The sequence below is a fragment of the Neovison vison genome, chromosome 4 (assembly GCF_020171115.1).
Source record: "Neovison vison isolate M4711 chromosome 4, ASM_NN_V1, whole genome shotgun sequence".
NCBI lineage: Eukaryota > Metazoa > Chordata > Mammalia > Carnivora > Mustelidae > Neogale > Neogale vison.
The window spans coordinates 34,010,851-34,026,774 of NC_058094.1; the positions used below are offsets into that span (position 1 = coordinate 34,010,851).

The following is a 15,924-nucleotide window of genomic DNA, read 5'->3' on the forward strand; positions in this document are numbered from 1 at the left end:
AGTTAAGCATCTGCCTTCGTATCAGGTCATGATCCCAGGGTCCTCAGATCAAGTCCCATATGGGGCTCCTTGCTCAGGTGGGGAGCCTGCTTCTCCCTCTGCCTGTCACCCCCCCTACTCATGCATGCTTTCTCTGACAAATAAATGGTTAAAACCTTAAAATAATTTTTTTCAATGAAACCAGCAATTTAAAAATGTCACAAACATAACAGTATATCTTAAAAGTTCTCTTCACAAGAAGAAAATATATTATGTGAGGTGAAGGATGTTAATGAAACTTATGTTAATACTCATTTTACAATACCCACATACATAAAACCAGTATATTGTACACAAACTAATCCCATGTTACATGTCAATTATATCTCAATAAAACTGGAAAAAATTTTAAAGATAAAAAATTTTAATATGGCAATTATGCACATAATTATCTTTTAATTTGGTTATTGAGAAATGATTTACATTCAGTAAAAAGTACACAAATCTTTTAGTTGTTCTTCATTTTTTTTCTAATTTTTATTTAAATTCTTGTTCATTCGCATATAGTATGAGATTGGCTTCAGGTAAAAAGTACACAAATCTTAAGTGTTACACTTCAATAGCTATTGACGAATATACAGAACTCATAACCCACATCTCTGTCAAGAGCACAACATTTCTCTCACTCCAGAAAGTTCCCACAAGGAAAGCATTGATGTGATTTCTTCCACTACACATTTGTTTTGTCTCTTCTTAAACTTCATATAAATGGAGCTATAGAATATGTTACTCTTTTATGTCTGGCTTCTTTTACTCGGAACAATAGTTTTGAGACTTATCCATGTTTCAGTGCATGTAAATAGTTCCCTCATTTTATTTGAATATACCACAATTTGTTTATTCATTCTCCTGAATGATGGACACATGGATAGTTTCCATTTCCAAACTACTAAGAATAAAGCTACTATAAACATTATTACAGAAGTATTTTTATAGACATACAATTTCATTTTTTTCTTAGGTAAATACCCAGAAGTTGACTTACTGGGTCACAGGCTAAGTGTATATTTAGTTGTTGTTGTTTTTTAAGACTTATTTATTTACTGGGAGTGGGGGGGAGTAGAAAGGGTAAGAGAGAAGATCTCAAGCAGACTCCCTCCTGAGCACAAAGTCCAACGCAGGGCTCAATCTCATGACCCTGAGATCATGACCTGAGCCAAAACCAAGAGTCGGAGGCTAAACCGACTGAGCCACCCAGGTGCCCCAATGTGTATTTAGTTTTATAAGAAACTGTCAAAGATTTTTCCAAGACACCCATACCATTTCCCATGTTTTACACTCTCACTAGAAAGAAATAGGGGTCCAATTTGCTCTAAGTCCTCACAAATACTATGTGATATCAGCTTTTTGTTGTTCTAAACTGCAGCCTTCCTAATGAGTGAATCACACTATCTCACTGCAGTCTTGATTTCCAGCTCACAAATGACTAAAAACACCAGATATTTTTTTTCTGTTTATTAACCATTCACATATTTTCTTTTGTGAAGAGTTTATTCCAATTTTTTAAATTTGGGGATTATTTTTATCATTTAAATGTAAATGTTCATTATATTCCTTTTTAAGCTACATGTATTGCAAATATTTTGTCTTGAAATTTCTTGAAATACAAATTGATTACACATTTTACTAACAATGTCTTCTGATGAGCAGAAGTTCTTATTTTGATGAAGCCTGACTTGTCATTTTTTTCCATGATTAGTGTTTTCTAGATATCTAAGAAAACACTGCCTGCCCTCAAGTCGTGAAGATATTCTCCTCTAGTTCCTCCCAAAAGCTATAGAGTTTTAGCCTAAACAAACATCATAATAATTTTCCCCTATATTTTCTCTAGGAGTTTTATACTTCTAGGTTTACATTTAGATTATGATCCATTTTCACTTTGGGTTACATGGTAAAAAAGTAAACTTCAAACTTTTTTTTTTTTTAAGTGGGTATTCAGTTGTTCCAGTACAATTTGCTTAAAAAGACTATCCTTTCTTTACCAATTTGCCTTTGCATGTCAAAATTAGTTGTCAAATAGACACTGGGGAGGGTGTGTGCTATGGTGAGCGCTATGAGATGCGTAAGCCTGATGATTCACAGACCTGTACCCCTGAAGGAAATAATACATCATATATTAATAGAAACAGTTAGTTGTCAACGTATGTGTGGGTCTAGCATGGGCTCTCCATTCCATTTCACTGATCTATTTGTGTTGATGTAAGTCAACCCTGCACTATTTTAATTTCTGTAGGTTTATCATGTCTTTAAATCACTGAGTGTTAGGCTTCTATCTTCATTCTTTTTAAAAGCTGTTTTGGCTATTCCAAACACTTCTATATGAATTTTAGAATCTATTTGTATATAGAGATTCAACTCGCGAGAAATGACATCTTAACAATATTTAGTCTTTTAATCCATGAACACAGTATATCTCATCATTTATTCAGAACTTTTACTTCTTTCATCAGCATTTCATTGTTTTCAGCATACAGATCCCATGCATATTTCGTCAGATTTATATCTAAGTACTTCAATCAGTTGGTGTTAGTGAAAATGTATTTCATGGGGCACCTGGGTGGCTCAGTGGGTTAAAGCCTTTGCCTTTGACTCAGGTCATGATCTCAGGGTCCTAAGATCAAGCCCCACATCGGGCTCTCTGCTTGGTGAGGAGCCTGCCTCCTCCTCTCTATCTGCCTGCCTCTCTCTCTGCCTGCCTCTCTGCCTACTTGTGATCTCTCTCTGTCAAATCAAAAAAAAAAAAAAAAAGAAAGAAAGAAAATGTATTTCATATTTTTAAGCTCTTATAAATCATAATATTTTAAATTTCATTTTCAAGTTGTTCTTTGTTGGTATTTAAAAATAAAAATGGTTCTCTGATATTGACTTTATATTCTGCCACCTTGCTAAACTCACTTATTAGTTCTGATAGCATTCTTACAGACTCCTCTGATTTTTCTTATAAAGGCAGTCATGTACTCTGTAATCTAAAATATTTCTTTCTTTTCAATCTGGATGGCTTTTATTTATTTATTTTAGTCTTATTTCACTGACTAAAAACTCTACTACAGTGTTGGTTAGACGTGTAAAAATGGGCCTCCTTGTTTTGTTTTTGATTTAAGAGGAAAGTATTGATTTTTCACAAGTAGATGTGGTATCAGCTGCAGAATCACCATAAATACATTTGATTGGGTTAAGAAAGTTCTTTTCTAGTCCTAGTTTGCTGGGAGTTTTTATTAAAAATGGATGTTGAAGTTTGTCAAATGATTTTTCTGTATCCATTAAAATAATACAGTTTCTATTTTGTTAAAATGGTGAATTACCATGATCCTCAAATGTTAAACTATACTCCTGAGATAAACCCCATTTGGTCATGATGTATTAGCCTTCTAAGATTTTGATGGATTCAATTTGCTAAATTTTGTTCTGAAATTTTGCATTTCTATTTTTGAGGGATGTTCATCTGTAGTTTGGTTTTGGTTTTGGTATCAATTTAATGTTAGCTAAGAGGAGTTGAGAAATATTCCCTCCTCTTTAATTTTCTGCAGGAGTTTATGTAGAAATGGCATGATTTCCTTAAAAGAGTGTTAGAATTTACCAGTGATGCCATCAGGTACATAGTTTTATTTGTGGGAAGGGTTTTGTTTTTTTTCCTTAAGACTTTATTTATTTATTTATTTATTTATTTGAGAGAGAGAGCAAGCACAAGTAGGCAGAGCAGCAGGCAGAGGGAAAGGGAGAAGCAGACTCCCTACTGAGCAGGGAGCCCGATGCGGAACTCAATCCCAGGACCCTGGGATCATCACCTGAGCCCAAGGCAGCTGCTTAACTGCCACCCAGGTGACCCTGTGGGAAGATATTTCACCACAAATACAATTTCTTTAGTACATAAGGTTATTTAAGCTGCCCATTTCTTGGGTGAGCTTTGGTGATTTGTGTCTTTCAAGGAATTTGTCCAGTTCACCTAATATGTCTTTTTGTAGGAAGAACAAAGTTTTTCAAAGTATTTCCTTTTTGGCATGTTAATAACACTGAAATACATGGTGATGTCATCTCTCTTGTTCATGATACAGGTAATTTCTGTCTTCTCTTTCTTCTCCCAATTAGTCTGTCTAGAGGTTTAGGGACTGTATTGATTTTCTCAAAGAATCAGCTTTTGGCTTCATTGTTTCTATTTTCTCTTTCATTGATATCTGCTCTCATTTTTATTGTTTTCTTTATTCTGCTTACTTGGGTTTAATTTACTTTTCTAAGTTTCTTAAGGTAGATGCTGAGATAAAAGCTTTAAGATCTTTCCTATTTTCTAATATAGGTGCCTAAGTGCTATAAATTCTGCCCTGAGTACTGCTTTAGGGGCAGGCTACAAATTTTGTGCTGTGTTTTCATTTTAATTCAGTTAAAAATGTTTTCTACGCTCTCTTTTGAAATCTTCTTCAATTGTTAGGTTATTTAAAAGTACATTATTTAGCTCCTAAATATTGGGAGACTTTTTTCATAGCTCTTTCTATTACTGATTTCTAATTTATTTCCATTGTGATCAGCGAACAGATTTTTTATTACTTGGATTCCTTTCAATTTAATGAGGCTTGTTTAATGGCTAGAATATCTATCTTGGTAACAGTTCTATGAATCCCTAATAAGACTGAATATTCTGCCGTTGTTTTAGTGGACTATTCTATAAACATCAGCTAGGCCAGCTTGTTTGATACTATTGTCAAGATTACTCTATCTTTGCTGATTTTCTGCCTACTTGTTCTATTCGTTTTTAAGATAAGAGTATTGAAATCTCCAACGACAACTGTGGATTTGCCCAATCTCTCCTTACGGTTTTATCAGTTTTTGCATCATATATTTTGAAGGTCTGTTAATAGCTCTCTTGATTAAATGACCTTTTTCATTATGAAACAACATTCTTCATTCCTGGTAATATTGTTTACTCTGATATCTACTTTGGTCTTAGTATACCCAATCCAGCTTTCTTTCTGGCTGTATAAGTAGTTTTAGCATGGTATAACTTTTCCATTCATTCACTTTTCACTATATTTGTCTTTATATTTAAAATGGGTTTAACTGATGGTTACCAGTGGGGGAAAGGGTGTGGTTAAATAGGTGATGGGGATTAAGGAAGGCACTTGTGATGAGCACTGGGTATTGTATGTAAGTGATAAATCAGAAAATTCTACACCTGAAACTAATATTATACTGTATGTTAAATAACTGGGATTTAAATATAAATTTGGAGAAAGAGAAAACATTCGACCACTATTTCTTCCAATTTTTCTTAGTGCTCTTCATGCTCTGCTCTCCTTCAAGGACCACCCAATTACACATATACCAAATACTTGATACAATCCCATGACTAATGATGTTCTTTTACTTTTTAAACTATTTATTCATTTTTATCCTGTATTTCATTTTGCATTATTTCTGTGTGTCTTCAACTCAGTAACCCTTTCTTCCTCAGTACCTAATCTTCCATTATCCCTATCAAGTATATTTTTCATTTCAGATATTATAATTCTCATCTTTACAAGTTTAATCTGGGTTTTATTTTTCTATATTACTTACCTCTACTCTTTTAAATTGTATGGGATACAATTATAATAACAATATTAAAGTTCTTGCCTGCTAATTCTAATACCTCTATCACTTCTGGATTGATGTCCAGTGTCTGGTTAGTTTCCCATTATGGATTGTGTTTCCCTGCCATTTGGTACTTTGTTATCTTTGACTGGATATCAAACACCTTGAATTTTGTCTTGTGGGGTACTGAATATTTTTTTATTCCTATAAACATTCCTGAACTTCTGGGAGGCAGTAAAACTACTTGCAAACGGCCTGAAAGGCCAGGTCTTGCTTTATGATTGGCTGTTCTGTCCCACAGCAGTGCTCATGTTAGCATTAATTATCCCCCACTGTTGAGATAAAACTTCCTGAACTACTCTACCCAATATTCCAGGAATCTTGAGGTTTTCTAGTCTGGCTGCTGGGAATAAACACTATTCTTGGTCCTATGTGAATGCAGGACAGTGTTCTCTAATCATTTTGGATGATCCTCTCTGGACTAAAATAGTTTCTTCACACATGTGACAATCGTTAGTCCACTGAATACACAAAAAGAACCCTCTTCAGATCTCCAGGGTATCTTTCTGCTCATCTCTCTCCTCTCTGGTACTCTGTCTAGCAAACTATGGCTGCCTTGGTCTCCCCAAGCCCTCAGAACGGTCTCCTCAACACAGGAAGACATCTGGGTTCTGCCTGTACTCTTCTCCCTGTGCAACAGCCTATAAACTCTCTCAAAGCAGCATGCTAGGGCAATCATGGGGTTCACTTTATTTTCCATCTCTCAGGTATTACTCTCTCCTTTATTGCCTGATGTCCAATTTCTAAAAAAACAGTTTCAAATATATTATCTATTTTTTCAGGTATCTCAGACTGAAGGGTAAATCAAAAACCCTATTGTTCTATCTATACTGGAAGCAAAAATCTTAAGTATATATTTTAACTATTACTTTTCCTTTAAAATAATCAAATGGTGCACAGCAAAGAAAAACTGATGAAACTAAAAGGCAACTTAAGGAGTGGGAGAAGATGTCTGCAAGTGACATACTGATAAAGGGTTGGTATCCAAAATATGTGAAGAACTTATAAAACCCCATACCCCAAAAAATGAATACTCCAATTAAAAAATAGGCAGAAAACATGAATGGATATTTTTCCAAAGGAAACATATAAATGGTCAACAGACATGAAGCAATGCTCAACATCACTTATCATCAGGGAAACACAAATCGAAACTATAATGAGATATCACCTCACACCAATCAGAATGGCTAAAGTCAACAACACAAGAAACAATAGGTGTTTGGCAATGAAATGGAGAAAGGGGAACCCTCTTATACTGTTGGTAGGAATGCAAACTGGTGCATCCACTCTGGAAAACAGTATGGAGGTTCCTGAAAAAGCTAAAAATAGAACTACCCTATGATGCAGCAAAGAAAAAAAGAACAAAGAACAAAAAAAAAATGTTCTTCAAAGAGATACATGCACCCCAATGTTTATAGCAGCATTATCTACAATGGCCAAATTATGGAAAGAGCCCAAGTGTCCATCAACTGAAGAATGCATAAGGAAGATACAGTACACACACACAGTGGAATATCACTCAGCCGTAAAAGGAATGAAATCTTACCATCTGCAACAACGTGGTTGGAGCTAGAGAGTATTATGCTAAGAGAAGTAAGTTAGAGAAAGACAACTATATAATTTCACTCATATGGGAATTTAAGAAACAAAACAAATGAGCAAAGGGGAAATGAGAGAGAGAAAAAGAGAGAGAGAGGCAAACCAATAAACAGACTCTCAACTACAGAGAACAAACTGATGCTTAACCAGAGGGGCAGTGGGTGAGGGGATGAGTAAATAAGTGATGGGGATTAAGGAGGGTGCTGGCTGTGACAAGCACCAGATGTTGTGGGGAATCACTATATTGTACACCTGAAACTAATAATATGCTGTATGTTAACTAGCTGAAATTTGAATCAAACTTTTAAGTTAATTATCTAATCAAGCATCACGAAAGTATTTGGTAGGTTATAAGTATCCTACAATAAGGAAATTATGGTGATTACCAAACTACTAAATTTTCCTTATACTCAATTTGCCTTTAAACTTTACATTTTGATCCAAGATAATCACCTTACAATTTTATTAGTCTCTTATCATCACTTACAGCTGGTAGCATACTCACCATCTAACAGAATGCACTGAAATGTAATTGAGTCATGATATTTTTTGTTTTCCACTCTCAATCAAAATTCCAGGAAAAAAATGATAATAAGGTGTCTCAGTACTTCCATTAAGTGTCATTATTTAAGAAGTAAAATGTAGAAAAAGATACTTAAGAATCTGGGACGCCTATGAAATATCATTTGTTTGTAGTTGTGTTTCTTAAAATGCTTCATAGTCCATTAGAAGCAGTTAACTCTGTTACTTTTTCCTATCATTAATTTTTGTTTTATAATAGAATAAATAAGTAGGGAAAATAGAGAAATATTACATGGTAATATATAAAGATTAAATATAAAGATTAAATATTACATGATACTATAATTACAAGATCAGAGTCAAAATGTCCTTATTGGAGATTTAATCTAATATGTCAGATACATTTAGTTTTATGTATGAATCATGGTAAAATTATTTGAGGCATATAGTAACAGATAATATCTAACTGAAATTTGATAAATCTCTGTTGAATAAATAGATTATAACAATGAGTTATTACAATATGGAAGATAACCCTCTATTAATTTAACATAAGACTACCAGTTATAAGAAAGAAAAAAGTAATGGAAGAGAATAGTTTAAGTTTATAGCATGGCAGAGACCTTAAAATACAACAAAGCAAAGAATTTTACAACTGGAAGTCTTTCTGAGATCTTGCAGACTGCCTATTTATTTCAGAGATAAGAAAATGAGACACAAAAGATATACATCTACAAATGACAACAGTAAAGAGAAGACCAAGAACTATGCCTTCTGATTTCCAGTTTTCATGCTTTCCACCAAACAAATTAGCACTAACACTTCTTACTTTTAAACCTCTCCCAATGTCCTAGGAAGTGCTAAATAAATGCTAAAAGTATATGTAAAAGAAAAAAATTAACTGTTTCCTAAATTTTAACTATCCATTTTCCACTATGAATATTATAAAGCACCCAACCTTTAAATAATTTCAGTGTATAAAATGTCAACTAAATGTTGTAAGACAAATTTATTTTAGTTTATATTTAATTTTATTTTCTTAACAAAAACTTAGTTTTTATTTTTTTTGGAAGATTTTATTTATTTGACACCAAGTGAGAGCACAAGCAGGGAAGCAGCGGAGGGAGAGGCCAGCTTCCCGCTGAGCAGGGAGTCTGATGTGGGGCTGGATCCCAGGACTGTGGGATCATGACTTGAGCTGAAGGCAGATGCTTAACAGACTGAGCCACCCAGGCATTCTGGTAATTTAGTTTTTTAATGATTATTTTATCCACCCTCCTCCAGATCCCACCTTAGATTCCTTACCACAGCGGTTCCCAATCCTCCTCCAACCCAAGGCCTCTTTGTAAAACAAATATTCTGTAACATCCCCTTTACCACTCTGAAAATGAATCCAGGTATATATCTATATACGTATATAGATATATGCATATATATATGATATTCCCTACTGTATAATAATGGGGAAATAAGTAATTTATAAAAATATATTTATTTTTATTTTTAAATTTTATTTTTAAAATATATTTTTAAATTTATTTTATAAATCTATATATAAATTTATAAAAAATATAACATATTTAAATAAGTAAATGCTCAGCCACGCTGTCATAATAAAGGACGTAGGAGCTTGAAGCTACCATGGATGTCGTCAATCCACCACCAGGTAGCTGGTCTCCACCTGTGTCCTCCATCCTACAAGTATGTTAGAACCATATATTCAAATGAACCATTACGTCGCTTCTAGGAATTTTCCGTGTTCACTGAGTGGTGTGCCCCCTAGTGGTAGAGCTACAGAGGACAACTGCCTCTGAGCTACTGAACGCCACTGGTGTTTCCCTCCCTGAGATCCTCTCAGATCCCCTACTGCCTCACTACTAACCTGCACTAGAAGTAACGGCATCCCTCAGAAGCTTGTGAAAATACAGATTATCCAGTCCTACCTCAGAACTACCGAATTCAAATCTATATTTTAATGAAATCCCCACATTATATATATGTAAATTAAAGGCTGAGAAGCCACTGGGCCTCCCTGAGGGACATAACAAAGGGTAAGCAAAGTGCACATAATTTTTTTTTAATGGTGATTTCAAAACCTATTCTGAAATAAAAAACATATTTGAAAACTTCTAACAATATTTTGCATCTAAATCGACAAAAAAAATTTACCATTTTCACAAATAAACTAAGTAAATATTCATGAACTCAAAGCCAGGATCTAGGGCCAATTGATAGTCATTCACTCAATGAACATGAAGGGTTCATGTGTAAAGCACTGTGCTAAAACCTAGGAGGGGAGAAAGAAGTCATAAAACGATCAAAGTTACTGTAATTAAAGATTAAAACTCCTTAAAAGAAGACAATGTAACATACTTTTGTATCTGTCAAACACAATTCTAAGATCTATAGAGTTTTAAATTAATTGAACTGAAGCTTCTCTTTTTGAGGCTACCAGTTCCTGAATGATACTGACAAAACAAATTACTAATAATACTTTACTAAAATTATATTCCTTATCAGTAGCGGCATTTCACTGTCCAGCTCAAACTGCTAGGAGAATCATTCTGGTAAGAAAAGAGAGAGATGTGGAGAGAAAAAGAAAGAGAGAAATGGGGACCCAGAGAAAAAAGGAAGGGAAGAGGGCCTGGGAGAGGGGGAAAGCAGGACAAAAAAATAGGCCTAAAACAGATGTCCATCCACAGATGACTGGATAAAGAAGATAAAGAAGATGTGGTACAGCTACAATAAAACAGGCTTAACTGAAATTATTTAAACAGTAACAAAAGGAAATGGGCAAAGAAAGCAGACATACCAACAGAACAAGAGAGCTAACTACTCTCTCGGGTAGGAATTGGCTAACATTTCTTGAACAGTCAGAGAGTAAATATTTTAGGCTGTTAAGAACCATATAGTCCCTTAAAAAGTATTCAGCCCTGGAGCTGTAGATGAAAAGAGCCAAAGACACTAAATAAATGAATAGGTATGGCCATGTTCCAGGAAATCTTCATTTACCCAAAAAAAAAAAAAAAAAAAAGGTGGTAAGCCAGATTTGGCCCAGGGACATAGTCTGCTGATGCCATGGTCTAGGGGAGAGAATCTGGTGGGTTCACAGATGCACACATAGCAAACTGTTATAGAATCTACATTTAAAAATAATAAAACAAATGCTCTTTTTTTGCTTATGGTAAGGAAAACTGAATTATTTTTGAAGAGAAAGTATTTTTCAAATAATAGCTTTTACAAGTTATTACCAATCCCATTTTCTAGGCATAACTACTAACTCTAATGTTAAATTCTAAGTTCTTCCCTGACTAGAGTAATTCCTGTACCCAAAAGGAGCTACTTGTTTGACTTATATGAGATTGAAAGAAGAAGGATATACTTACCGGATGCTTTGAGTCATTAAGATACACAGTTATTCGTAATGGTACCAAAGCCACCAGGCAAAAGGGGGGGGGGGGTGGGAAGTACTATATCTTGCTTCCCCACAATGGATCAGATTCTATTGTTCATCCAGGCTAATACTTTGTCAACAGAAGAAGAGTTGAAAGATAATATTGAAAGAGATATATTTGTTCTCATCACCACCTTCTTCAAAGATTAGAGAGATGATTCCAGCTTCCTCACAAAGATGTATTAATCATTCATCAAAAACTAGTTGGATTTATTTTTCACATCTACAACCTCCTAAGGAAATGCATTCCACAACTTCATAATCTATTACGTGACCCAGTATTTCAGTATTTCCTTCTATTCTTCCTAAACCATCTTTCTAAACCCCAAAGGAAACGATCTCATGCACCTGTCTAGTTTTTGCAGAATGCCATCTATGTCCCCATTACCCATTTTACTTAGTCATTCATTCTTTCATTGAAAATCCCACCTCCGCTGGTAAATCATCTATTTTTTCATCCAAATTCAGATACTGCAACCGTTGTTGTGGCCATTTTACAGGCTTTGTTGACTTCTTCAGTCCTTGTGGAGCAGACACTGCCACTGTCCCAGCGCACACGGCCTCATCATTCCACCAGACCCTACACAGCTCTGTCTTCTTACCATAGTGTAATACTCTGCCGGAGTGCTTTCTCTGGCCATAAGAACATGCTTGGCTGGTGAGTTCCAAAAAGAGTTAACACCCTCTAGAACAACCCTAAACCGGTAACAAAGGAGAGATAGGGATAAACACCCAAATCCCCTTGCCCATCAGGTAGGATAAGGCTGAGCCATTCTACCCTGTCTCCCAGATGTCTCAGTAAAATTGAGACACGTTGGCTATAGGAAATAACCTGTTCTTGAATGTGCTTAGGATTGCGTTTTTTCTCTTAACTAGACCATTGCTTGCTCCCCTACAGGTCATGCCTGGGATTGCCTTCCAAATATTTTGTCTGCTTAACGTGGACCTCAAAAATTAAAATTTTGGGGTTCCTGGGATTTTACACTGAGACATGTTTATAGTATTTCAGCTGTGAAACCACCATTGTTTTTCCCAAAGACAGAATTACATTGTTTCACTTTTGCTAGTTTTCAAAAGAACTAGCAAAGTTCTCATAAGACACAGCAATTCATCGGGATGACATTTGAGGCACTATATAAAGTGACGTCCAATTATCTTACCTGTGACAAATGAGTGCTCAGAACCCACCATCCTATGAGTATAATTTTAGATTTGATTTTCCACAAATGCATGACTTTGTACTTATTCACATAGAAATTTATTGGCCACTTCTGGGTGACAGAAATAGTATAAACCAGATTTTTTTTAAATTTGCAATTCAAATAGGAATATGGTATAGAAAAATAATCTTCCCATGAAAATGTTTCATTCTCCCCTTCCAAAGGTAGGAAATATAGGACCATAAATTCTACTTATAGAAGTCCAACATTTTGAACATGAAGAAGCCCATAGAATTCATCCCAAGTAGTAATAACAGAGTTAGCCCATGAACACAGCAAATTCATGAAATCCTTTCTTCTGGATCTACCTGCCTGGAAAACTACCTCATCCTTCAGCCCGAGGTGGACATCAGTAACATTCCCCATTCTCTTACCCCCCAACTCTAGCTAGTTCCTTCGATGCAACCTCTCTAAAATGTCTTAAAACCATCTCTTCTTCATTCCCATTGCTCTTACCCCAGTCTGTCTTTCCTATGCCAACAGCCTTCTATATAAATCCTCTGTTTGATTTTTTTATCCTGGAAAATCAGAATAAACCTAAGATTGTTCAAACTTCTAGAAGCTCAAGTCCTGAACATCACTTCCCAATTTATATAAAACACACGGACATTCACATTACATTTAGACAACTCGTTGCCTCAACATTTCATGTATTTTTATTTCTGTTTGGAATGAAGGTTATAAAAATAATGTTTACCTAAAGATTAAACAAAATGTTTACCTGTCTGAAGCTATGTCACTGGTAAATTGGTGCTTCACTCCTGACCCATTTTTAATAGAATCCTGTCTTGTGAGCCCATGAGAGCGACTTTTCTCCACTGCAGGTACAGATAAGTCACCTGAGGGTCCTTGGAACTGGGCCTGCTCATGCACTTTTGCTTTCTTCTCCTGAGGTGCCTCCTCATTCCGCAGTCCTCGGAGAACCTTCTGATCGGGTTGCTGTGATGTGTTAGATCCACTATTATAAAACCATGCTCCTGATTTAGTGAGGATTTCTTGTTGTTTTCGGCACAAATTACATACCCACATAACCTGCACACGAATACACAGGGAAGAAAAATTAGTGGTTCCAAAAGTTAAACACAAGTCAAAAGAGAAGACAGTTCAAACCAACAACAAAAAATCAAATGGTTATCTTTCCTGAAATTAAAATATAATCCAGATTAACTGCTACCATTAATTACATCACGTATCTTTTAATTTGTCAGCACAATTATAATGAAACAGGCAATGTTAACTGACAGCAGAAATACCAAACAAGAGTCCCAAATTACCTGCTGTTTACATGCATTCTTTAATTGCTTTTTATTTAAATTAGGGGCATGGTATAATATAGGGAAAATGGATTTTGAGGCTAGACAGACTTGGGTTTAAATACTAATTCCAATATAGAAACTGTAACCTTGAACAAGGTGCTGAACCTTCATATCTATTAAGGTTTCCTTAGTGATAAAATAAGGAAATAGGGGTGATAATACTTTTTCCTATATTGTTTTGAGAATTAAAGATTGGAAATAATTTATATAAAATGTCTAGCACAATGCTTATTAGATATTAGACTTCTAGTAGATTACCTACTAATATTATGTTAATCTTCTATCACCAAATAATTATATTATAAGCTTCTTGAAGGGGTATTTATTCCTTTTAAGTAGCTCTTAATGGCTAAAATAAAGCTAGGAACATTTTTGATCTTCAACATAAACCTCTTAGTTGCTCATAATTTATAGAAGGATACTTGTTGTTATGTTTTTACATTTTGTGATTAAAAAAATTTACCTCTTTAACCATTTTTAAGTGCACAGTTCAGAAGTATATTCAAGAACAGTGAAACACATCTTCAAAACTTGTTCATGTTGCAGAGCTCAAAATCTATACTCATTAAACAGTAAATCCCCTTTCTCCCTCCCCATTGCCACATAACAACCGTCCTACCCTTGATTTTTTAGTACATTTTTCAGACTCCAGGAATCTAAGAATATCTTAACTACTGTCTTTGTGACCAGAAAACCTTCACTTTCTTCTAAGAAATCTTTTTCAATGTATCAGGAAAAATAAAATTATCTATTCATGAAATAAAAGGTGAGTTCATGTTTCAAGTGAGGGTTTTCTGATGTTTATGTCAATAACTGAAACTTAAGTCAAATACTGAAAGAGCTCTCAATATTGCCAACACTTCCTCATAGTTTAAATAAGTTATAACAATAATAAATAGATAACTACAGTAAAAGGAAGATTTATTATGGTATTCTCAACTGATGCAAAGATTTTTTTATAAAATGCCATTTAAAATTTTTGCTTTATTGTCCTCATTCTCATTCATATTGTTTGTGTAATTCATATCATACAATGTTGTTTAATATTATATTACTTTGTTTTTTTTGTTTTTTTTTTAATTTTTTTTTTTTTTAAGATTTTATTTTATTTATTTGAGAGAGAGAGACAGTGAGAGAGAGCATGAGCGAGGAGAAGGTCAGAGAGCGAAGCAGACTCCCCATGGAGCTGGGAGCCTGATGTGGGACTCGATCCCGGGACTCCAGGATCACGCCCTGAGCCGGAGGCAGTCGTTTAACCAACTGCGCCACCCAGGCGTCTCTTATATTACTTTGTTATCTCTTTGAACTGTATATTCATTTCTTCCCTACCCCACTAAATTCAAAGCTCACTGGGGACAGGATTTACACAGTCTATTTGCATAAAGAAATGCTATCAATCACAGGATAGTAAGACCTTCTAAATGCTTACTAACTTGAATTCTTTTGAAATCCTTTCTGGGGAAAGATGATAAGATACTGGATATTATTACACTAAGATTTATGTTTCACTGATTTCCAAAAGAATTAGTCAGCAATAATGTCAACATATGTGCCTTATATTACTTTTATAAGTATATAAGAAAGCATTTTTGATATGAAAATACCAAAATCTCACCAAAAAAAAAAACACACACACACAAAAATATACCTCAGGGTACAAATTTCTTTTGGTTTGTATACTCTGAAATAGCTAGCTCTCTCAAAAATGAAGTTTCAACCAAAATCTTCAGCCTTTTGATGCCATCTTGTGACAAATGTTGGTATTGCAGCTCTCTCTTAAATGTGAAAAGTAAACTAAATATAGAACCACAAAATAATGTTAAAATAAATTTGAATTTCAACTTTTCTGTCTTATTTTAAGCAGATTGCTATTCGTATTATAATGAAAAGATAAGCTATATGATTTCACCACGTGACTTCACCTAAAATAAGTCAGAGTACTGAGAATAATACCCTTTGTGCCTGGTAACTAACGATAAAACAGAAGTGAGTTTGTGAGACAGACAAGTATCCAGTCACAGTCATCTGCAGACACAACCTATTGCTGTTTCATTATTTGTCACAAGGTAAGCAAGTTCCTATCCCTGGGACAATGGATCCCTACCACCTGGGAACTTGTCTGAAGTACAAATTCTCAGGTCCCATTCCA

General features: G+C 34.8%; 1 protein-coding gene across 33 annotated transcripts in view; it reads right to left on the reverse strand.

The window, feature by feature from the left end:
- Positions 1-15,924, reverse strand: part of RIMS2 (regulating synaptic membrane exocytosis 2) — a 592,339-nt gene that overhangs the window by 403,440 nt on the left and 172,975 nt on the right. For all 33 annotated transcript variants that reach the window (XM_044245143.1, XM_044245129.1, XM_044245136.1 and 30 more), the window contains one exon: positions 13,181-13,491. In XM_044245143.1, coding sequence (XP_044101078.1) covers positions 13,181-13,491 — 311 coding nt within the window. The remainder of the gene's footprint in view (positions 1-13,180; positions 13,492-15,924) is intronic.